The sequence below is a fragment of the Oncorhynchus clarkii genome, chromosome 13, assembly GCF_045791955.1.
Source record: "Oncorhynchus clarkii lewisi isolate Uvic-CL-2024 chromosome 13, UVic_Ocla_1.0, whole genome shotgun sequence".
NCBI classification, from domain to species: domain Eukaryota; kingdom Metazoa; phylum Chordata; class Actinopteri; order Salmoniformes; family Salmonidae; genus Oncorhynchus; species Oncorhynchus clarkii.
In genome coordinates this window covers 56,941,563-56,967,747 of record NC_092159.1, presented here as the reverse complement: position 1 = coordinate 56,967,747, position 26,185 = coordinate 56,941,563, and the positions used below count along the sequence as shown (strand labels likewise).

Sequence of the window (26,185 nt, the reverse complement as noted above, 5' to 3'; positions counted from 1 at the left end):
CTTGACACGTTCTATAGATACTGATAAAGACAACTTGAAGTCAGTTTACTTTTGAGGTTAAAGAACACAAGTTATGTTTTGTGGATACAATGTGTCAGAGGTCTCTTCTGTCAACAAACATTATGTTTTATACTGTAGAAAATGGAACACTTTGTATTTGCAACTTCAACATTTATTAACAAATGCAAATGGAACACTTTGTATTTGCCACTTCAACATTTATTAACAAATGCAATGCTTGAGTCATGAAGTTCTCGGGAAGAATAATCTCTAGTCACTCAAAAGCCAGAGATGTGGATCTGATTACAAATTAAATGAAAAGCTGCCATACCTTTGTAGATTTGTCAGTAGCACCATGGGTAGTGAACCTCATTTGATCAATTTAAAGGAGAGATGAGACATACTAACCCATCGAGAGTGGGAGGTTGGGGAAGCAGATCTCCACTCAAATCCTTGAGAATCTTAAAAAAGAAATGACAAAAACTTTTGGGGAGCAAATTAAATCGTGGGTCCACTTCTGGCTTAGACTACACATGATATACAAATATAGGACTATGATGAAAAAGCATATTTTAAATGTTGTATTTTAATGAAGTATCTGTATATGCAGGGCGAAGGTGACTTCTGTTAGTTATGCTTCCCTCTATTCAAGAAGAGGTTTTCAGACTTTTACAGAGATTGGAAATGTATTCTGTCTTTGGAATGTGTAAACTGACCTTTGTAACCTCAAGTGGCAGAGGGATTATTGGGATCCAGCCTGACCTGTTCTTTCTCCCACTGTCTGAACTGAAGATAGTTTTACCAGACCATTTACCTGATCATCATTGACTCACACTAAACAAATAAAACATCAAATGTGGAACACCTTCAAGTGTCTAAAAAGTTATTATATATGATAGGAGATGTAAATATATGTCAATCAGTAATTTATTATATTTTTTATACGATATTTATAGAGTTTTCAAAGTATATAGACAACAGAGGGGGATTTCTGAAGATCTTTAGTAACACAATCAAATCCCAAATATGATTAGATTTAACCTCATTCTATCTATGTAACCCTCACCATCCCTTTGGTGATGGAATAAAGTTTATGTGTTAATCTGGTCTATCAGCCTAATTCCATTTCGCCGGGCGTATAAATGCCTTTCGATGTATTACCTTTTTTGGAGAGACCAGGACACAAATCATATGGAGAGTTTGTCAATGACCTGCAGGTGAGATCATGTGAGTTTCACAATTATATGTTGACAGACCTGCTGGAGTTGCATTGTTTAGCTCCTCCTCTGAGGTTGTAACATCCCTCTTCTCATCTTGCTCCAATAGGGTGGTGTGGGGAGGTTATACAAATAACATTCATTGGAGTTCTGTTGTTGTGGAAGTTCTCTGAGCACACACACTTGTTCCATTAAGGAGCATCAGTGTGTTGTCTTTTTAGCCCAGTATAAGGTGTATGAGCTCAGTCTGAAGATGTCTCTTATAGAAGGTCTTCTACAGACATCAAGCACAGTGACACTGCTGGGTACTGTGCTGTTTCTGCTGGTCCTCTACCTCTGCTCCTCTGGTTCCAGCTCTGAGGAACAGGGGCAGGAGCCTCCAGGACCCAGGCCGCTGCCCCTGCTTGGTAACATGCTCCAGCTGGACCTCAAGAAGCCCTACTGCACTCTCTACGAGGTAAGATGAAGTCATCCTTTGCTTTCAGAACAAAACATGTTGATGTTGATTTGATCTGTGAGATTTGATCTGTTTTATCTCACTTACTGTATGTAGTTTTTTTGCTATTTCACCAGGTTTGAAAAGTTCAGTAAGCAAACTGATGAATGAACTCTGGCACATTGTACATGCTTTTAGCTGGTTAATGTTGTTTTAATGTTCTGTTCTGTAGTGTATTTCAATAGATATATACAGTGCCTTGCGAAAGTATTCGGCCCCTTTGAACTTTGCGACCTTTTGCCACATTTCAGGCTTCAAACATAAAGATATAAAACTGTATTTTTTTGTGAAGAATCAACAACAAGTGGGACACAATCATGAAGTGAAACGACATTTATTGGATATTTCAAACTTTTTTAACAAATCAAAAACTGAAAAATTGGGCGTGCAAAATTATTCAGCCCCTTTACTTTCAGTGCAGCAAAGTCTCTCCAGAAGTTCAGTGAGGATCTCTGAACGATCCAATGTTGACCTAAATGACTAATGATGATAAATACAATCCACCTGTGTGTAATCAAGTCTCCGTATAAATGCACCTGCACTGTGATAGTCTCAGAGGTCCGTTAAAAGCGCAGAGAGCATCATGAAGAACAAGGAACACACCAGGCAGGTCCGAGATACTGTTGTGAAGAAGTTTAAAGCCGGATTTGGATACAAAAAGATTTCCCAAGCTTTAAACATCCCAAGGAGCACTGTGCAAGCGATAATATTGAAATGGAAGGAGTATCAGACCACTGCAAATCTACCAAGACCTGGCCGTCCCTCTAAACTTTCAGCTTATACAAGGAGAAGACTGATCAGAGATGCAGCCAAGAGGCCCATGATCACTCTGGATGAACTGCAGAGATCTACAGCTGAGGTGGGAGACTCTGTCCATAGGACAACAATCAGTCGTATATTGCACAAATCTGGCCTTTATGGAAGAGGTGCAAGAAGAAAGCCATTTCTTAAAGATATCCATAAAAAGTGTTGTTTAAAGTTTGCCACAAGCCACCTGGGAGACACACCAAACATGTGGAAGAAGGTGCTCTGGTCAGATGAAACCAAAATTGAACTTTTTGGCAACAATGCAAAACGTTATGTTTGGCGTAAAAGCAACACAGCTGAACACACCATCCCCACTGTCAAACATGGTGGTGGCAGCATCATGGTTTGGGCCTGCTTTTCTTCAGCAGGGACAGGGAAGATGGTTCAAATTGATGGAAAGATGGATGGAGCCAAATACAGGACCATTCTGGAAGAAAACCTGATGGTGTCTGCAAAAGACCTGAGACTGGGACGGAGATTTGTCTTCCAACAAGACAATGATCCAAAACATAAAGCAAAATCTACAATGGAATGGTTCAAAAATAAACATATCCAGGTGTTAGAATGGCCAAGTCAAAGTCCAGACCTGAATCCAATCGAGAATCTGTGGAAAGAACTGAAAACTGCTGTTCACAAATGCTCTCCATCCAACCTCACTGAGCTCGAGCTGTTTTGCAAGGAGGAATGGGAAAAAATGTCAGTCTCTCGATGTGCAAAACTGATAGAGACATACCCCAAGCGACTTACAGCTGTAATCGTAGCAAAAGGTGGTGCTACAAAGTATTAACTTAAGGGGGCTGAATAATTTTGCACGCCCAATTTTTCAGTTTTTGATTTGTTAAAAAAGTTTGAAATGTCCAATAAATGTCGTTCCACTTCATGATTGTGTCCCACTTGTTGTTGATTCTTCACAAAAAAATACAGTTTTATATCTTTATGTTTGAAGCCTGAATTGTGGCAAAAGGTCGCAAAGTTCAAGGGGGCCGAATACTTTCGCAAGGCACTGTATGTCCTGCCCAAGTAGCCTGGTCCCAGATCTGTTTTTTTGTTGGGAACCAGGTTATGGACAAAATACTTTGTGACAGTGACCAATGTGTTGCAAGGAAAGAGATGAGGTCACTTTAGAATATTGAAAGTAAAGGGGGATACCTGGTCATTTGTACAACTGAACTCATTCAACTGAAATGTGTCTTCCGCATTTAACACAACCCCTCGACATCCACGTCTTCGGCGCCCGAGATGCACCCTTGGAATATTCCTTCAGGGATCTTGTTATAACAGACCTGGGTTCAAGTACATAGTGTACTTAAGTATTTGACATTTTGTGTTTTGAGTATTTTCTAATACACAGCAAAAACAACTACATCAAATAAAACAACAAGTAGTTGTAAATACATGCCACTTGTAACATAGGTGCAGTTAATGACATGACCAGACTTCTGACATGGAAACATAAACAATACTATCTGATAACAAAATAGTGCTGACTGGTATTTGAACGTAGGTCTGACATCAACTGTAAACCACTGTCTTCACTCTATTTCTTGACTGAAACATGTTAAACAAGCTGTATGTGGTGTCCAGTTATGTGCTTGGTCATATAATATTACGAGACATAACTGAGTCTATGGTGTACTTTATGTAAACTTTATCTGTCCAGCTCTCCAAGAAATATGGTTCCATCTTCACGGTTCACTTCGGACCCAAGAAAGTGGTTGTTCTGGCAGGATACAAGACGGTCAAGCAGGCGCTGGTCAACCAGGCAGAGGACTTTGGGGACAGGGACATCATGCCTCTGTTCTATGATTTCAACCAAGGACATGGTAATGATATTTTACTCTTATGCTGGCTATGTCCTATTATTAAAGGGATAGTTCACCCAAATGACAACCTGTCTTATTGATTTCCTTAATCTGTAAGCAGTCTATAAACAAGCTAAACAGTAATCCATGTGTTTGTTCTCCAATGTATGTGTTGGCCACAAATATGAGCATAGGATGAGTCAACAACATTGTGGGTATGAGTTAACAAATTATGAACTTTTAAAAGTGAGATTTTCACCTAAGTTACTTTAAATAAACTTTATTGAGCTACACAATCAATTTCAGACACTTTGAGATGAATGTAATGCATTTAATTTCCAAATCTGTTGAGTCTTATTCTAGCCTGGTGGAGCAAGTCTGATTGCTGCATTCACCAATTTGTTTTAATGCATGTATCAGCCTGCCCTTTATCCAATAGATTGGCGTTTGGAATAAGCCAGAAAATGTCTGGTCCAATCAGTGCCCTCGCAGAAACTGATTTGTCCTAAACCCAACCACTATGATGCCAAATACTGTTTTGAATTAGGCTGTCCTCTGATTGCTTGAAAGTGACCCTGTAACGGTTTTCTTCCTGGGAAGGAGAGGAGGACCAAAATGCATCGTGATTATTTATAAACATCTTTCATGAAAGATGAAAACGTGAACACTATACAAAATAAGAAACCGTGTAAAAACCGAAACAGTCTTAACTGGTGCAAAAACACAGAGAGGAACAATCACCCACAAGATACCTAAAGAATATGGCTGCCTAAATATGGTTCCCAATCAGAGACAACGATAAACACCTGCCTCTGATTGAGAACCACTCCAGGCAACCATAGACTTACCTAGAACACTCCACTGAACACAACCCCATAGACTACAAAACCCCTAGACAAAACAATACACATAAATCACCCATGTCACACTCTGGCCTAACCAACATAATAAAGAAAACACAGAATACTAAGGCCAGGGCGTGACAGATCCAATAGCTGACAAGTTCATTTTTAATGATACCACTCATTTCTGACATTTTGAGACTAGAATGGTGAATGCAGAGATCAGGCTAGAATGGTGAATGCAGAGATCAGGCTAGAAGGGTGAATGCAGAGATCAGGCTAGAATGGTGAATGCAGAGATCAGGCTAGAATGGTGAATGCAGAGATCAGGCCAGAATGGTGAATGTAGAGATCAGGCTAGAATGCTGAAAATAGAGATCAGGCTAGAATGCTGAATGCAGAGATCAGGCTAGAATGGTGAATGCAGAGATCAGACAGTTTCCACAATTCATCAAATGTTCTGACTCTAATCCTCTGCAAATAAAATACATGTCTAAAATAGTTACAGATGATCATGACCAGAAAGGATGCAGAGATCATTTGGCAGATATATACAGTGCCTTGCGAAAGTATTCGGCCCCTTTGAACTTTGCGACCTTTTGCCACATTTCAGGCTTCAAACATAAAGATATAAAACTGTATTTTTTTGTGAAGAATCAACAACAAGTGGGACACAATCATGAAGTGGAACGACATTTATTGGATATTTCAAACTTTTTTAACAAATCAAAAACTGAAAAATTGGGCGTGCAAAATTATTCAGCCCCTTTACTTTCAGTGCAGCAAACTCTCTCCAGAAGTTCAGTGAGGATCTCTGAACGATCCAATGTTGACCTAAATGATTAATGATGATAAATACAATCCACCTGTGTGTAATCAAGTCTCCGTATAAATGCACCTGCACTGTGATAGTCTCAGAGGTCCGTTAAAAGCGCAGAGAGCATCATGAAGAACAAGGAACACACCAGGCAGGTCCGAGATACTGTTGTGAAGAAGTTTAAAGCCGGATTTGGATACAAAAAGATTTCCCAAGCTTTAAACATCCCAAGGAGCACTGTGCAAGCGATAATATTGAAATGGAAGGAGTATCAGACCACTGCAAATCTACCAAGACCTGGCCGTCCCTCTAAACTTTCAGCTTATACAAGGAGAAGACTGATCAGAGATGCAGCCAAGAGGCCCATGATCACTCTGGATGAACTGCAGAGATCTACAGCTGAGGTGGGAGACTCTGTCCATAGGACAACAATCAGTCGTATATTGCACAAATCTGGCCTTTATGGAAGAGTGGCAAGAAGAAAGCCATTTCTTAAAGATATCCATAAAAAGTGTTGTTTAAAGTTTGCCACAAGCCACCTGGGAGACACACCAAAGATGTGGAAGAAGGTGCTCTGGTCAGATGAAACCAAAATTGAACTTTTTGGCAACAATGCAAAACATTATGTTTAGCGTAAAAGCAACACAGCTCATGACCCTGAACACACCATCCCCACTGTCAAACATGGTGGTGGCAGCATCATGGTTTGGGCCTGCTTTTCATAGGCAGGGACAGGGAAGATGGTTAAAATTGATGGGAAGATGGATGGAGCCAAATACAGGACCATTCTGGAAGAAAACCTGATGGAGTCTGCAAAAGACCTGAGACTGGGACGGAGATTTGTCTTCCAACAAGACAATGATCCAAAACATAAAGCAAAATCTACAATGGAATGGTTCAAAAATAAACATATCCAGGTGTTAGAATGGCCAAGTCAAAGTCCAGACCTGAATCCAATCGAGAATCTGTGGAAAGAACTGAAAACTGCTGTTCACAAATGCTCTCCATCCAACCTCACTGAGCTCGAGCTGTTTTGCAAGGAGGAATGGGAAAAAATTTCAGTCTCTCGATGTGCAAAACTGATAGAGACATACCCCAAGCGACTTACAGCTGTAATCGCAGCAAAAGGTGGTGCTACAAAGTATTAACTTAAGGGGGCTGAATAATTTTGCACGCCCAATTTTTCAGTTTTTGATTTGTTAAAAAAGTTTGAAATATCCAATAAATGTTGTTCCACTTCATGATTGTGTCCCACTTGTTGTTGATTCTTCACAAAAAAATACAGTTTTATATCTTTATGTTTGAAGCCTGAAATGTGGCAAAAGGTCGCAAAGTTCAAGGGGGACGAATACTTTCGCAAGGCACTGTATATATATATATATATATATATATATATATATATATATATATATATATATATATATACAGTGGGGAGAACAAGTGTTTGATTTTGCAGGTTTTCCTTCTTACAAAGCATGTAGAGGTCTGTAATTGTTATCATAGGTACACTTCAACTGTGAGAGACGGAATCTAAAACAAAAATCCAGAAGATCACATTTGTATGATTTTTAAGTAATTAATTAGCATGTTATTGCGTGACATAAGTATTTGATCACCTACCAACCAGTAAGAATTCCGGCTCTCACAGACCTGTTAGGTTTTCATTAAGAAGCCCTCCTGTTCTCCACCTATTACCTTTATTAACTGCACCTGTTTGAACTTGTTACCTGTATAAAATGCACCTATCCACACACACAATCAGACTCCAACCTCTCCACAATGGCCAAGACCAGGGAGCTGTGTAAGGACATCAGGGATAAAATTGTAGACTTGCACAAGGCTGGGATGGGTTTCAGGACAATAGGCAAGCAGCTTGGTGAAAAGGCAACACCTGTTGGTGCAATTATTAGAAAATGGAATTAGTTCAAGATGACGGTCAATCACCCTGGGTCTGGGGCTCCATGCAAGATCTCACCTCGTGGGGCATCAATGATCATGAGGAAGGTGAGGGATCAGCCCAGAACTACACGGCTGGACCTGGTTAATGACCTGAAGAGAGCTGGGACCACAGTCTCAAAGAAAACCATTAGTAACACATTGCGCCATCATGGATTAAAATCCTGCAGCGCACGCAAGGTCACCCTGCTCAAGCCAGCACATGTCCAGGCCCATCTGAAGTTTGCCAATGAACATCTGGATGATCTAGAGGAGGAATGGGAGAAGGTCCTGAGGTCAGATGAGACAAAAATAGAGCTTTTTGTTCTAAACTCCCCTCGCTGTGTTTGGAGGAAGAAGGAGGATGAGTACAACCCCAGGAACACCATCCCAACCGTGAAGCATGGACGTGGAAACATCATTCTTTGGGGATGCTTTTCTGCAAAGGGGACAGGACGACTGCACCGTATTGAGGGGAGGATGGATGGGGCCATGTATCGCGAGATCTTGGCCAACAACCTCCTTCACTCAGTAAGAGCATTGAAGATTGGTCGTGGCTGGGTCTTCCAGCATGGCAACGATCCGAAACACACAGCCAGGGCAACTACGAAGTGTCTCCGTAAGCAACATCTCAAGGTCCTGGAGTGGCCTAGCCAGTCTCCAGATCTGAACCCAATAGAACATCTTTGGAGGGAGCTGAAAGTCCGTATTGCCCAGCGACAGCCCCGAAACCTGAAGCATCTGGAGAAGGTCTGTATGGAGGAGTGGGCCAAAATCCCTGCTGCAGTGTGTGCAAAAAAAAGAACTACAGGAAACGTATGATCTCTGTAATTGCAAACAAAGGTTTCTGAACCAAATAATAAGTTCTGCTTTTCTGTTGTATCAAATACTTATGTCATGCAATAAAATGCAAATTAATTACTTAAATCATAGAATGTGATTTTCTGGATTTTTGTTTTAGATTCAGTCTCTCACAGTTGAAGTGTACCTATGATAAAAATGACAAACCTCTACATGCTTTGTAAGTAGGAAAACCTGCAAAATCGGCAGTGTTTCAAATACTTGTACTCCCCACTGTATATACGTACATGCTCATTATTGTAGTAAATATTCTTTATTAATATTACACTTTGAATTGTCATGGAAACAAACTACGTTCTCTACAGGGATTCTGTTTGCCAATGGAGACTCATGGAAAGAGATGAGGCGCTTTGCCCTGACAAACCTTAGAAACTTTGGGATGGGCAAGAAAGGGAGTGAGGAGAAAATCTTAGAGGAAATCCCCTACCTGATTGAAGTGTTTGAAAAACATGAGGGTAAGAGAATCAGTATCTTTTCAGTAGTAGTAGAAGTAGTATGATGTATTTATAAGGGATGCCTAGGCTTCATTGCCTGGTTAAAAATCAGGCTATTTTTAACCACTTTATTAGTAAATAGCTAAGTGATTGTGTGTTCTGGAAAGCTTATTTTGTAATTAGATTTTTGTCTATTACAGGTAAGGCATTTGACACAGCACAGCCTTTGCTTTATGCCGTCTCCAACATAATCTCGGCCATTGTCTACGGCAGAAGGTTTGAATACACTGACCCACTATTCACAGGCATGGTGGACAGGATCAATAAGAGTGTTCGCCTTACAGGTTCTGCATCAATTCAGGTAGTCTGCTTATTCAGACCATTTTGTTTTTACTGTATTTTCTGAGTAATTAATGTCTGTCTCAGTGCAATCAATAAAACAAGGAAACAGAACACCTGTTATGAATTCTTGCCAATTAAAATGTACATACTCATTTAAACTTTACTTGATGTGCCGGTAAACTTATTATAAACCATTATTGTACAGTTTATAACCCATTGCTAAACTGCTTATACATCATTATATTAATGATGTATAAGTATAACAAATCAAATAAAATCCTCATAGCCCAGTCCAAGCTCTTTGTCCTGGCACACCAATGGTGGATCCAGCTTCCCCTGAAGCTAGGACAGCAGAGTCCCTGCCCATCTTCCGAAAGCCCCTGAAACTCTACCTCCTCAAAAAGTATCTTAAAATAAAACCCTCGAAACCACCCCCCCCCCCAAAAAAAGTTCGTGAACAACAGGTTTCTAGCTCTGACTTTGCTGATAACTACTTTGAGAAAAGTGCACTTACTATGTCTGTGACATGTGATTGTCCCACCAAGCTATCTTAAGATGAATGCACTAACTGTGAATCGCTCTGGATAAGAGCGTCTGCTGAATTGATCAAATATTTTGTACAATTAATTATATCATTGTAATTAAACCTTCAGCGAGCAGGCCTTTCTAATAGACCTGGCCGTGGTATCCTGGAAGGATATTGATCTCATCCCGTCAGTAGAGGATGCCTGGTTATATTTTTAAAATGCCTTCCTCACCATCTTAACTTGTTGAATCTAGGGGTAATTTTTTTTATTTTGGGGAAAATAACGTTCCCAAAGTAAACAAGCTATTTTTCAGGACCAGAAAATAGAATATGCATATAATTGTCAGTTTAGGATAGAAAACACTCAAGTTTCCAAAACTGTAAAGATATTGTCTGTGAGTATAACAGAACTGATATTGCAGGCAAAATAATGAGAAAAATCAAATCAGGAATGCAGCGGTTTCTAAATAAGAGTCCCTTCCTATGCTTCCCTATTGAGCAGTGAATGAGATATCAACGAGGTTCCCTTTTCTATGGCTTCCTTAATGTGTCTAGTATCACAAGACATAGTTTCAGGATTTTATTTTGAAAAATGAGCGTGTACAACAACATTGCGTCAGTGTCCACCTGATGGCTCTTTGTGTAATTCTCGAGCAAAAGACAGAGGTAGCCATTTCTCCACTCGGTCTTACTGAAAAAAGGTCTGTCCCAGTTGATATATTGTTAGAGTTGCGTAAATTCTAATCTGGTATCAGGATAAATATAACAATGAGTCACCAATTTTATACTATGTATTTTTTATTAGCTAAGTAATAAATGGCAAATGCAACTTTCGTATATACGGGCTCACTGTAATGCCACGCAGGGCAGAACAGAGAACTGACAAGATGTATGTAAACAGTGTTCTTATACTGTCATGGACATAGGTTAACCCGTCTGTTGGCCTATCACAGCAGAGACTGGGCGTGGTTTAAACTTGCCCAGTCTATCGCAGGCGCTCAGGCGGGTCCCCATCTTGGCACTTCTTGGAGTCCTTACTGTTCTGGTATCGCAGCCTAGTTATAACAGTTGCTCAGTTCCTGCTATTGTGTTCAGTATTTTTCCATCTCAGTTAAACCTCGTGATGACCACCCCTCCCTATCACAACTTTGTAAGATACAGCAAGTCACACCATGTGCTCAATATTGTTACATACAAACACAAGGACAAAGCATCTGCTGGGCTGTTATCTACAGTTTTGCAACATGCAGGTCACACCATGTTACTCAGTTCTTGTCACACACAAACAGTCAAGTAGCAAGTAGTTGTTTAATCTCATAATGATGCTTCAGTGCACAAATGCAGACACCTCACACAACCAACATCAGATAATATTTAATCATATATATGCTAATGGTTATATTGTACAGAATCCAACAATATTATTGAATAGATATTTGAAAAACACTTTGAGGATTGTTTATAAACAACGTTTGCCATGTTTCTGTCGATATTATGGAGCTAATTTGGAATATTTTTCGGCATTGTCGTGACCGTAATTTCCGGTCGTTTTCTCAGCCAAACGTGAAGAACTAACGGAGCTATTTTTGGCTACAAAAAAATTATTTCTGGAAAAAAGGAACATTTGCTATCTAACTGGGAGTCTCGTGAGTGAAAACATTTGAAGCTCATCAAAGGTAAACTATTTAATTTGATTGCTTTTCTGATTTTCGTGACCAGATTGCCTGCTGCTAGCTAGGCATAATGCCATGCTATCGATAAACTTACACATACTTGTCTTGCTTTGGCTGTAAAGCATATTTTCAAAATCTGAGATGACAGGGTGATTAACTTTGAATATATTTCACTTGTGAGTTCTTGAATATGAATATTTTCTAGTAAGATTTTTTTGTCCGTTGCGTTATGCTACCTAGTGTCAGTTGATGACAATTCTCCCGGATCCTGGATGGGTAGATCCAAGAGGTAAATGAGCACAAATTTAGAACCAGGAACAGATGTAGCCCTTGGTTCTCTCCAGACCTGACTGCCCTTAACCAACACAAAAACATCCTATGGCGTTCTGCATTGGCATCGAACAGCCACCGTGATATGCAACTTTTCAGGGAAGCTAGAAATCAATATACACAGGCAGTTAGAAAAGCCAAGGCTAGCTTTTTCAAGCAGACATTTGCTTCCTGCAACACAAACTCAAAAATGTTCTGGGACACTAAAAGAGTGTGTGTGTGTGTGTGTGTGTGTGTGTGTGTGTGTGTGTGTGTGTGTGTGTGTGTGTGTGTGTGTGTGTGTGTGAAGAAATAAAACAACAGTAGAAAGACATTTGAAAAAAGAGTAGCAAGGCTATATACAGACACCTGTTAGTCAGGCTTATTGAGGTAGTATGTACATGTAGGTATCGTTAAAGTGACTGTGCATATATGATTAACATCAGAAGCGTAAAAAGAGGGGTTGGCGGGTAGTGGGACACAATGCAGATAGCCCGGTTAGCCAATGTACGGGAGCACTGGTTGGTCTGGCCAATTTAGGTAGTATGTACATGAATGTATAGTTAGTGACTATGCATATAAGATAAACAGAGAGTAGCAGTGTCGTGGAAAATCGGTTCAAACATAACGCTTACAAGAACCTTGTGAAATCAATAGGCTTTTAATACAAGAGTATAGCAAGCCGGGATGGTCCGCGGAACACACACCTTTTTCAGAGCACTGGCTCTGATTTATACACATACAACATATGAGTCCATCCCACATGCAAATGAAGTTACTTCCCTCAGTCCGTCTGCCACCATTATATCCCAATCTGTGCATCCTGCTTGTTTAGCTGTCCTAGGCGCCTAAGTGTTGCCTTCTCTTCATGTGGTCTGTTTTTAGTGTTCAGCTATCCTATACATCTATGTGTTTGTCTATGTGTTTTATTTGCTCCCACAGCAGCAGCGTAAAAGAAGGGTTGGGGGGGGGTCACACAATGCAAATAGTCCGGGTAACCATTATGGTTACCTGTTCAGGAGTCTTATGGCTTGGGGGAAAAAACTGTTGAAGCCTTTTTGTCCTAGACTTGGCACTCCCGTACCGCTTCCCATGCGGTAGTAGAGAGAACAGTCTATGACTGGGATGGCTGGGGTCTTTGACAATTTTTAGGGCTTTCCTCTGACACCGCCTGGTGTAGAGGTCCTGGATGGCAGGCAGCTTTGCCCCAGTGACGTACTGGGCCGTACGCACTACCCTCTGAAGTGCCTTGCGGTTGGAGGCCGAGCAATTGCCGTACCAGGCAGTGATGCAACCGGTCAGGATGCTCTGAATGTTGCAGCTGTAGAACCTTTTGAGGATCGCAAAAGGTCTTCGAAAGCCAAGTCAACAAACAGATTACCGACCATTTCGAATCCCACCATACCTTCTCCGCTATGCAATCTGGTTTCAGAGCTGGTCATGGGTGCACCTCAGCCACGCTCAAGGTCCTAAACAATATCTTAACCGCCATCTATAAGAAACAATACTGTGCAGCCGTATTCATTGACCTGGCCAAGGCTTTCAACTCTCAATCACCTCATCCTCATCGGCAGACGCTATAGCCTTGGTTTCTCAAATTATTGCCTCGCCTGGTTCACCAACTACTTCTCTGATAGAGTTCAGTGTGTCAAATCAGTGTTGTCTGGGCCTCTGCCAATCTGTATGGGGGTGCCACAGGGTTCAATTCTTGGACCTACTCACTTCTCTATACGTCAATGATGTTGCTCTTGCTGCTGGTGAGTCTCTGATCCACCTCTACGCAGACGACACCATTCTGTATACTTCTGGCCCTTCTTTGGACACTGTTAACAACCCTCCAGACGAGCTTCAATGCCATACAACTCTCCTTCCGTTGCCTCCAATTGCTCTTAAATACAAGTAAAACTAAATGCATGCTCTTCAACCGATCGCTACCTGCCCGCCCGTCCAGCATCACTACTCTGGACGGTTCTGACTTAGAATATGTGGCCAACTACAAATACCTAGGTGTCTCGTTAGACTGTAAACTCTCCTTCCAGACTCACATCAAACATCTCCAATCCAAAGTTAAATCTAGAATTGGCTTCCTATTTCGCAACAAAGCATCCTTCACTCATGCTGCCATGCACACCCTTGTAAAACTGACCATCCTACCGATCCTCGACTTCGGCTATGTCATTTACAAAATAGTCTCCAATACCCTACTCAATAAATTGGATGCAGTCTATCACAGTGGCATCTGTTTTGTCACCAAAGCCCCATATACTACCCACCACTGCGACCTGTACGCTCTTGTTGGCTTGCCCTCGCTTCATACTCGTCGCCAAACCCACTGGCTCCAGGTCATCTACAAGACCATGCTAGGTAAAGTCCCCCCTTATCTCAGCTCGCTGGTAACCATAGCAGCACCCACCTGTAGCACGCGCTCCAGCAGGTATATCTCTCTGGTCACCCACAAAACCATTTCTTACTTTGGCCGCCTCTCCTTCCAGTTCTCTGCTGCCAATGACTGGAATGAACTTCAAAAATCACAAACTGGAAACACTTATCTCCCTCACTAGCTTTCAGCACCATCTGTCAGAGCAGCTCACAGATTACTGCACCTGTACATAGCCCATCTATAATTTAGCCCAAACAACTACCTCTCCCCCTACTGTATTTATTTATTTATTTTGCTCCTTTGCACCCATTATTTATATCTCTACTTTGCACATTCTTCCACTGCAAATCTACCATTTCAGTGTTTTACTTGCTATATTGTATTTACTTCACCACCATGGCCTTTTTTTTGCCTTTACCTCCCTGATCTCACCTGATTTGCTCACATTGTATATAGACCTATTTTTCTACTGTATGTTTGTTTTACTCCATGTGTAACTCTGTGTTTTTGTATATGTCAAACTGCTTTGCTTATTCTTAGCCAGGTCACAATTGTAAATAAGAACTTGTTCTCAACTTACCTACCTGGTTAAATAAAGGTTATTTTTTTAAATATTTTTTATATATATAATAATGTCACGGTCGTTGTAAGGAGGAGACCAAGGCGCAGCGTGCTAAGCGTACAGTCTTCTTTATTAAAGAATGGAACACTGAACAAACTAACAAAACGATACGTGAAGCTAATATGGATAGTGCAGCCAGGCAACTAAACATAGAACAAGAACCCACAAAACCAAAAAGGAAAATGGCAACCTAAATAGGATCCCCAATCAGAGACAACGATAAACAGCTGCCTCTTATTGGGTACCAATTCAGGCCACCACAGACTTACATAAATCTAGACCTACCAAAACCCTTAGACAATACAAAAACTAATAAATAATAATATTAATAATAATATTGAATATCACTATTGGTGCTCACAACTAATAATTACATATTTATTCATATGTGCATTTAATAATCTAATCATAGTTGTGGTGTTATGTTATAATTAATATAATATTGTTTTATGCGTATTCTACCTGAATCTCTGTGTAGATGTACAACATGTTTCCCTGGTTGGGTCCGTGGATAAATGACCTGACACATCTGAAAAATAATGTTGCTGATATGAAGATGGAGGTGACAGAGCTGGTGAGGGGCCTGAAGGAGACTCTGAACCCTCACATGTGTAGAGGCTTTGTGGACTCGTTCCTCGTCCGAAAGCAGACACTGGAGGTATGAAAACTTCATGCAGAATCTGCATCTCACTCATTCATAAAAAAAGTGTTGCATTAATATTGCTCAGTATGACTATACAGAATATAATTAATCAATAAGGTCAGAGGGGGTGTTGTATCTGGTCAATTTACCACAGCTGAGGCACTGCACAATGCGAAGTTCAGTGCCTGTATACAGTCCTTGTATATTGGCCATATTCCACAAAACCCAGAAGTGCCTTGCTGGTGTTATAAACTTGATACCAACATATTTAGAACAGTAAATTAATCATTTTGTATCACACCTGTGGTATATTGTCTAAGTTACCAAGACATCCGGACAATCAGTATCCAGGAACCAAACTGCCAGGTTTATAGTACTTATTACACCACCTTGTGGTTCACTTTACTGCTGAAAATCACAACTAACTTCAGTTGTCCAACACTAACATCCCATTGGGCACAGACGTCAATTCAACATCTATTCGACGTTGATTCAACATAATTTAATTAAAATGACGTGGAAACAATGTTGATTCAACCAGTTTGACTGAATGCCAGCTGAATGAGGATCTAACTAGTTCTCTGTATCAGTAGAATCACATGTAAACTCAGACTCAAACACTAAAACAGTTCCTCAAGCTGATTTAAAAGAATGTGTTGATTATCTGTTTTGTTTGCTTTTTTGTTATTTTCCATATTATGTCTATCTCTGATAAGCTACACAGGAAATGGCAAAAAAATTGCCCATATTATATTAACCATATCATTTTATAGGTACATTTGGATAGAAAACACTCAAAAGTTTCTAAAACTGTTCAAATTACGTCTGTGTATAACAGAACTGATATGGCAGGCGAAACCCCGAGGACAAACCATCCCCCCAAAAATAAATTCAGCCTACCACTATTTTCAATGGAAATAACTTTTATTATAAGTCCACCCAGATTGCAGTTCCTAGGGCTTCCACTAGATGTCAACAGTCTTTAGAAAGAGTTTCATGCTGGTTTTTGGAAAAATGATCCAGAAATTGTAGTTTTTCGAGGTGGCTCCCATTTGGCTGTAGTGTTTCCAAGCGTGTGAAAAGTGCGCGTTCTTTGGTGTTTTTCTCCGGTAAAGACAATAACGATTCTCCGTCTTAAATGTTATTGTTTATTTACGTATTTGGGTACCTAAGGTTTGATTATAAACGTTGCTTGACTTGTTTGGAAAAGTTTATTAGTAATGTTTGGGATGCATTTTGATGGAGGGAAACTGGGTGGATTATTGACTGAAGCGCGACAGCCAAACTGAGTTTTTATGGATATAAAGGACATTATCGAACTAAGGGACCATTTGTGTGTGACTGGGAAGAAGATCATAAAAGGTAAGGCATTTTTTACATCGCTATTTCTGACTTTCGTGTCGCACCTGCCTGGTTGAAATATGTTTTTCATGTGTTTGTATGCGGGGCACTGTCCTCAGATAATCGCATGGTGTGCCTTCGCTGTAAAGCCTTTTTGAAATCTGACACAGCGGCTGGATTAACAAGAAGTTAAGCTTTATTTTGATGTATTACACTTGTGATTTTATGAAAGTTAAATATTTATAATACTGTAGTTTGAATTTCGCGCTCTGCAATTTCACCGGATGTTGGCCAGGTGGGACGCTACCGTAGCCTTAGAAATAAGGTTAATATAATTAATAACTTGCTAACATCCGATATATATTAACCATTTGAGACTCATGTCGATAATTCATTTGATACATCATTAGCAATACAATGATATAACATCTACAGAAGACACAGGAATGCGTATGGGGGAGTTGTTGCTGTACATATTAAGAGCCATATCCCTGTAATGCTTAGAGAGGATCTTGTGTTATTGAAGTGTTGTGGTTGCAGGTTCATCTGCCTCTTCTAAAGCCTATTTTAGTGTAGCTCCTATAGGCCACCAAGTTCTAACGGTCAGTATTCAGATAATGTGTGTGAAATTCTTGATGGGGGCTCCTGAGTGGCGCAGAGATCTAAGGCACTGCATCTCAGTGCTAGAGGCATCACTACAGACCCTGGTTCGATACCAGGCTGTTTCACAACCGGCCTTGATTGGAGTCCCATTGGGCGACGCACAATTGGGCCAGCATTGTTAGGGTTTGGCCGGGGTACGCCGTCATGGTTAATAATAATAAAAGATGGGACTAAAATAGTGTATGAGATCATACAAACGATTTTCATATCTAATTAAATTCTATTTGTAACATGCCGAATACAACCGGTGTAGACCTTACAGTGAAATGCGTACTTACAAGCCCTTAATCAATAATGCAGTTTTAAGAAAAATAAAAAACATTTTGCTGTGACTCTTATGTGGATGATGTTAAAAAATATTTGTTGGTCTGATGTGATTAATAAGGAGCATCCAGATGCTGCACTTGATGCATTTATGAAATTGCTTCTTCTAGTTATTGATAAACATGTACCTTTTTAAGAAACTGGCTCCGTGGATTGATGAGGAATTTAATAACTGTATAGTTGATAGATATGGGGCAAAAGGAGTGGCTAATAAGTCTGGCTGCACATCTGACTGGCTGAAGGTGAGGTGAAGAAATTATTGTTGATCAATAATGACAAACCTCCTGGCATTGACAACTGTCATGTCTTTAATCTGACCCCAGAGAAGTGTTTGTCCTCAGGCCTGGTTCTAACAGCCAACCTATCATCTTACTGCCAGCTTTTAGTAAACTGTTGGAAAAAAATGGTGTTTGACCAAATACAATGCTATTTCTCTGTAAACAAATTAAGACTTTCAGAATGCTTATAGAGAAGGCCACTGAACATGCACTGGCACAGATGACTGATGATTGGTTTAAAGAAATGTATAATACAAATATTTCAGTGCAGCCTTTAATATTAGTGACCATAACGTGTTGAATAATCCTGTGTTATGACTTTTCAACCTCAGCTCTGAATCCACAATATGGCAATCTATCTAATAGTACCCAAGGGTTGTTTCTTTAATGGAAGCTTCTCTAATGTTAAACATGTAAAGTGTGGTGTACTGCATGGCAGCTCTCTTGGCCCTCTACTCTTTTCTATTTTTATGACCTGCCACTGGCATTTAACAGAACCTGTGTCCATGTAAGCTGATGATTCAACCCGTCAGCAATCACAGCTAGTGAAATCACTGCAACACTAAAAAAAGAGTTGCAGTCAGTTTGAGAATGGGTGGCCAGTAATAAACTGGTCCTGAACATCTCCAAAATGAAGCATTGTATTGATACAAATCATTCCCTAAGTTCTGGACATCAGCTGAATCTGGTAATTAATGGTGTGGCTGTTACTTGGTGTTATTTTAGATTGTAAACTCTCATGGTCAGAACATATTGATTCAATGATTGTAAAGATGAGGAAAGGACTGTCCGTGATAAATAGATGCTCTGCTTTTTTTAATCAATGTATTTATAAAGCTCTTCTTACATCAGCTGATATCTCAAAGTGCTGTAAAGAAACCCAGCCTAAAACCCCAAACAGCAAACAATGCAGGTGTAGAAGCACCACTCTCCACAAAGCAAGCTCTAGTTTGATCTTATCTTAATTATTGTCCAGTCAAAAGAAGGGCCAACTTAAGCTGCCCAGAACAGCGTGACACATTTATCTCTTCATTGTAATCAGAGGGCTAATATCAATACTATGCATGCCAGTTTCTCTTGGCTAAGAGTTGAGGAAAGACTGACTGTACATAACTCATGTCATCTGAGGGTCTGTTTCTGTTAGGAATCTGGCAATATGGATTCTTTCTACCATGACGACAATCTGGTACTTAGTGTTGGTAATCTGTTTGGTGCTGGTACCGACACCACCGGGACAACCCTGCACCGGGGTCTGCTGCTAATGGCCAAGTACCCCCATATACAGGGTAAGGATTGATATAAACACAAACGCATGCACACCACAGGAGGCTGCTGAAGGGAGGATGGCTCATAACGGCTGGAATGGAGTGGTATCAAAAATATGGAAACCATGTGTTCAATTCCAGCCATTACTATGAGCTCGTCCTCCCCAATTAATGTGCCACCTGTGACACACAGACATGAAACAGTAAAGCACTCATGGTATTACATGTAAACATTGGCAAAGAGCCAGATTGAATAATATATTATGAAACTAGATAAGGATGGCTTGGTTAATGAAGGTTAAACGTTAACTGAGGAACATCTTCCTCAGAACAGCCTCAATTCGTTGGAGCATGGACTCCAGAAAGTGTTGAATGCATTCCACAGAGATGTGGCCCATGTTGAATCCTGGTCATTCAACCTCTGAATGGAACGCATACACAATCCATGTCGCAAGACCCACTGGTTGACTCTTATTTATAAAACCCTCTTAAGCCTCACTCCCCCCTATCTGAGATATCTACTGCAGCCCCCATCCTCCACATACAACACCCATTCTGCCAGTCACATTCTGTTAAAGATCCCCAAAGCACACACATCCCTGGGTTGCTCACCTATTCAGCTCGCTGCAGCTAGCGACTGGAACGAGCTGCAACAAACACTCAAACTGGACAGTTTTATCCCAATCTCTTAATTCGAAGACTCAATCATGGACAGTCTTACTGACAGTGTCTGCTTTGCGTGATGCATTGTTCTCTACCTTGCCCTCTGTGCTGTTGTCTGTGTCCAATAATGTTAGTACCATGTTTTGTGCTGCTAGGATGCTGTGTTGTCATCTTAGGTTTCTCTTTATGTAGTGTTGTGTTCTCTCTTCGTGATGTGTGTTGTCCTATATTTATATTAATTTTTATCCCAGCCCCCGTCCCTTCAGGAGGCATTTTGGTAGGCCGTCATTGTAAATAAGAATTTGTTCTTAACAGACTTGCTTAGTTAAATAAAGTCTCAATTGTCTCAAGGCTTAAAAATCATTTGTTAACCTGTCTCCCCCCCTTCATTTACCCTGATTGAATTTGATTTAACAAAAGACATCAATAAGGGATCATAGCTTTCACCTGGATTCACCCGGTCAGTCTATGTCAGCGAAAGAGCAGGTGTTCTTAATGTTTTGTCTACTCAGTGTACATTTCACTGTATTAACTCCAACCCTCCCTCCTTTCTGTCTCAGATCAGGTCCAGGAGGAGATCAGCAGGGTTATAGGAAGTCGTCAGCCCTTGGTAGAGGACAGGAAGAACCTGCCCTACACTGATGCAGTGATCCATGAGACCCAGAGACTGGCCAATATTGCACCCATGTCCATCCCTCACACCACCAGCCGAGATGTCACGTTCCAGGGATATTTCATCAAAAAGGTCAGATACCTGGATATCCAAATCTCTGTGTTTATTTTGTGACCAACTTCAAATTGTCTTTTTTCCTGAAGGGAAGTTACAGGTTCAAAAACCAATAAAAGAAGCCCAATCCATTCCCCCCTTCAGTCCCTATCCAACCCCGCATGCTCCTTCCCCACCTGGAAACCATGTCTCAGTAGCCTGGTAATGTGTATGTATCTTTCAAATCTAGGAATGTTCTCAAACCATTACTGTTCATGATATTGGTAAGGATTCCACATTTGGGGGATGCAAAAAGACGGCATCCAGATCACAACACATGATTGTGAAATATTGGAGTATGGGCGTGCCAGAAATATATATATATATATATATATATTGCTGCCTGAAGTTGTAATCCACTCCTTTTGAATGTGCACATTTATTAAACCAGGTTTCATCACTTTTACTCTGCAAATAAGGGATCCTATGCTTCACCCTTACTGCAGGGGACGTCTGTGATACCTCTACTGACGTCGGTCCTACAGGACGATAGCGAATGGGAGAGCCCTCACACCTTAACCCCCTCCCACTTTCTGGATGAGAAGGGAGGATTTGTCAAGAGGGACGCCTTCATGGCCTTCTCTGCAGGTATATGAACTACATTATACAACAAATTATTTAATTGCAAGAAGTAGAACAATTCTGGTAGCCTTTTGGGCAAACTTCATGCTATTTTCTGTATATTTGGTCTCTCGCAGGTCGTAGGGTGTGTCTGGGGGAGGGTCTGGCCAGGATGGAGCTCTTCCTCTTCTTCACCTCCCTCCTGCAGCACTTTCGTTTCTCTCCTCCTCCTGGAGTAACAGAGGATGATCTGGACCTGACACCATCCGTGGGGTTCACCCGCAATCCGTCACCTCACCAGCTGTGTGCTGTGAGCCGGGTCTGAGATTAGAACATGAAAATATTGGTGGGGCAAAAACTCAATCAAAAAAGTGAATATGCTGCGAAACCACTACACATTAAATGTACCATTATAATAAATAATCCCAGAAATGAGTTTGCGCGAAACACACAAACATTATTATATTTAGTTTATGATCGGTTCATAGGCACCTTCCAATATCTTTTACATTTAATTACACTGAAGACTACGGTAGTGGAACATATTTTTATAGAGTGAAGTCTATTTTACCTCATTTTCAGCATCGGTCTGCAGTATTGCTAAATTGCTAAGTATTGCTAAGACTATTGGAACGCAGTCCAACACGTTCTGAGGGTAGTTGCATCCGCCTGTCTGTTAATAAGATATTCCTGTTAAGAATAAAGCAACAAAGTTTATAAAGCTTCTCCTTCGTTTCAATCATTGCATCGTAAGTTCCATGGGTCATTAAAACAGGGTGTTATCCTGTTCTAACAGTGCCTATTAAAACAGGGTGTTATCCTGTTCTAACAGTGCCTATTAAAACTACTTTTTGACAACACCCCTTTTTTATTTGAACAAAACCTTCCATACATATTTGCCCATTGTAAAAGCGCTCAGAAAGTGACTTACTAAATATTTATAAAATAAATATTTTTGTTCTCAAGAAATTTGACAACCTGGTTGTAGATAAACCAAATGCAAACGTTATTGTTGCTGGGATTTACCACCGACCCCCCTGCTGCCATGGCGGATGCTATTGTTGCTATATCTGAGTGTTTAACACCTTTTCTGTCCTCGAAGTTGGTCATTTTAGGGGATTTGAATCTGGAGTAGCTATCCCTGGCTTCAGATCAATTTAAGTTTATATGCATAGATTTGTATCTTACTCAATTGATCTCAAAACCCACATGGCCCTGTTAACTCTTCATTGATTGAGTTCATTCTTACTAATAACCCCCATAAATATTTGTGTAGTGGAGTATTTGCATATGATCTCAGTGATAATTGTCCCATAGGATGTATTAGAGATACTACACTGCAAAAGAGACTGAAAAACAGCTTCTATCTCAAGGCCATCAGACTGTTAAAAAGCCACCACTAACATTGAGTGGCTGCTGCCAACACACTGACTCAACTCCAGCCACTTTAATAATGGGAATTGATGTAAAATATATCACTAGCCACTTTAAACAATGCTACTTAATATAATGTTTACGTACCCTACATTATTTATCTCATATGTATACGTATATACTGTACTCTATATCATCTAATGCAACTTTATGTAATACATGTATCACTAGCCACTTTAAACTATGCCACTTTGTTTACATACTCATCTCATATGTATATACTGTACTCGATACCGTCTACTGCATCTTGCCTATGCCACTCTGTACCATCACTCATTCATATATCTTTATCTTTATCCCTTTACACTTGTGTGTATAAGGTAGTAGTTTTGGAATTGTTAGCTAGATTACTCGTTGGTTACTACTGCATTGTCGGAACTAGAAGCACAAGCATTTCGCTACACTCGCATTAACATCTGCTAACCATGTGTATGTGACAAATACAATTTGATTTGATTTGATTTGGAAATCAAATTTATCAACCCTTGGAGGTCTGGATTTGGAGTCACACTCAAAATTAAAGTGGAAAACCACACTACAGGCTGATCCAACTTTGATGTAATGTCCTTACAACAAGTCAAAATGAGGCTCAGTAGTGTGTGTGGCCTCCACGTGCCTGTATGACCTCCCTACAACGCCTGGGCATGCTCCTGATGAGGTGGCGGATGGTCTCCTGAGGGATCTCCTCCCAGACCTGGACTAAAGCATCTGCCAACTCCTGGACAGTCTGTGGTGCAACGTGGCGTTGGTGGATGGAGCGAGACATGATGTCCCAGATGTGCTCAATTGGATTCAGGTCTGGGGAATGGGCGGGCCAGTCCATAGCATCAATGCCTTCCTCTTGCAGGAACTGCTGACACACTCCAGCCACATGAGGTCTAGCATTGTCTTGCATTAGGAGGAACCCAGGGCCAACCGCACCAGCATACGGTACCTAATGGCAGTCAGGCTACCTCTGGCGAGCACATGGAGGGCTGTGCGGCCCCCCAAAGAAATGCCACCCCACACCATGACTGACCCACCGCCAAACCGGTCATGCTGGAGGATGTTGCAGGCAGCAGAACGTTCTCCACGGCGTCTCCAGACTCTGTCACGTCTGTCACATGTGCTCAGTGTGAACCTGCTTTCATCTGTGAAGAGCACAGGGCGCCAGTGGCGAATTTGCCAATCTTGGTGTTCTCTGGCAAATGCCAAACGTCCTGCACGGTGTTGGGCTGTAAGCACAACCCCCACCTGTGGACGTCGGGCCCTCATACCACCCTCATGGAGTCTGTTTCTGACCGTTTAAGCAGACACATGCACATTTGTGGCCTGCTGGAGGTCATTTTGCAGGGCTCTGGCAGTACTCCTCCTGCTCCTCCTTGCACAAAGGCGGAGGTAGCGGCCCTGCTGCTGGGCTGTTGCCCTCCTACGGCCTCCTCCACGTCTCCTGATGTACTGGCCTGTCTCCTGGTAGCGCCTCCATGCTCTGGACACTACGCAGACAGACACAGCAAACCTTCTTGCCACAGCTCGCATTGATGTGCCATCCTGGATGAACTGCACTACCTGAGCCACTTGTGTGGGTTGTAGACTCCGTCTCATGCTACAACTAGAGTGAAAGCACCGCCAGCATTCAAAAGTGATCAAAACATCAGCCAGGAAGCATAGGAACTGAGAAGTGGTCTGTGGTCACCAACTGCAGAACCACTCCTTTATTGGGGGTGTCTTGCTAATTGCCTATAATTTCCACCTGTTATCTATTCCATTTGCACAACAGCATGTGAAATGTATTGTCAATCAGTGTTGCTTCCTAAGTGGACAGTTTGATTTCACAGAAGTGTGATTGACTTGGAGTTACATTGTGTTGTTTAAGTGTTCCCTTTATTTTTTTGAGCAGTGTATATTCGATAATATATCAACCGGGAGTGTAGGTTTTTCAATAGGACAGGGAGAAACAATGACCCCTTTACTCTTTTGTGCAAAACTCACTCTGAGAGACCCCACCTATCCACTTACGCAATGTGATCTTTCTCGCTCATTTTTCAAAATAAAAGCCTGAAACTGTCTAAAGACTGTTGACACCTTAGGGAAGCCATAGAAAAAGGAATCTGGTTGATATCCCTTTAAATGGAGGATAGGCATGCATAGGAACAGAAGTTTCAAAATAAGAGGCACTTCCTGATTGGATTTTCCTCAGGTTTTCGCCTGCAATATCATTTATGTTATACTCACAGACAATATTTTGACAGTTTTGGACACTTTAGTGTTTTCTATCCTAATCTGACAATTATATGCATATTCTAGTTTCTGGGGCTGAGAATAGGCAGTTTCAAAAACGAAAATACTGCCCCCTACACGCAAAAGGTTAATGGAATATCTACATAGGCGTAAATAGGCCCATTATCAGCAACCATCACTCCTGTGATCCAATGCCACATGTTAGCTAATTCAAGTTTATAATTTTAAAAGGCTAATTGATCATTAGAAAACCCTTTTGCAATTATGTTAGCACACCTGAAAACTGTTGTACTGATTAAAGAAGCAATAAAACTGGCCTTCTTTTGACTAGTTGAGTATCTGGAGCATCACCATTTGTGGGTTTGATTACAGTGTTACGTTCGTAGCCGGAATGAGGAGACCAAGGTGCAGCGTGGTAGGCGTACATCTTTCTTTTATTGATGACACCGAAAAAATAACAAATACAAAATGAAACGCACAGTTCTGTAGGGCTGGAAAGCAACAATACAAAAACAAGATCCCACAAACTAAGGTGGGGAAAAAGGGCTGCCTAAGTATGATCCCCAATCAGAGACAACGATAGACAGCTGCCTCTGATTGGGAACCATATCCGACCAACCAAGAAATAGACAAACTAGAATGCCCACCCAAATCACACCCCGACCTAACCAAATAGAGTAATATAAAGGCTCTCTAAGGTCAGGTTGTGACATACAGGCTCAAAATGGCCAGAAACAAAGACCTTTCTTCTGAATCTTGTCAGTTAAATCAAATCAAATTTTATTTATCACATACACATGGTTAGCAGATGTTAATGTGAGTGTAGAGAAATGCTTGTGCTTCTAGTTCCGACAATGCAGTAATAACCAACAAGTAATCTAACCTAACAATTGTTCTGAGAGATCAAGTCTATTCCATCTGAGAAACTGAGATCTTGTACACCGCTGTGTACTTCTCCCCTCAC

General features: G+C 40.9%; 1 protein-coding gene and 1 pseudogene across 3 annotated transcripts; both read left to right on the top strand.

Annotated features, from left to right (window-relative positions):
* LOC139365160 (cytochrome P450 2K1-like) overlaps window positions 1-26,185 on the top strand; it is a 129,067-nt pseudogene that overhangs the window by 50,543 nt on the left and 52,339 nt on the right.
* Window positions 594-22,440, top strand: LOC139365156 (cytochrome P450 2K1-like). Of its 3 annotated transcripts, none has more exons than XM_071102592.1 (9): window positions 594-1,674; window positions 4,181-4,343; window positions 9,083-9,232; window positions 9,517-9,572; window positions 15,542-15,721; window positions 19,457-19,598; window positions 20,801-20,985; window positions 21,453-21,594; window positions 21,705-22,440. In XM_071102592.1, the coding sequence occupies exons 1-9, from the start codon at window positions 1,471-1,473 to the stop codon at window positions 21,890-21,892; spliced, it is 1,410 nt and encodes a 469-aa protein (XP_070958693.1). In that variant the 5' UTR covers window positions 594-1,470; the 3' UTR covers window positions 21,893-22,440. The 3 variants fall into 3 exon arrangements, with proteins under 3 accessions (XP_070958693.1, XP_070958692.1, XP_070958694.1); XM_071102591.1 differs by having other exon boundaries at window positions 882-1,674; window positions 9,412-9,572; window positions 21,705-22,438; XM_071102593.1 differs by lacking the exon at window positions 15,542-15,721 and having other exon boundaries at window positions 884-1,674; window positions 9,412-9,572; window positions 21,705-22,438.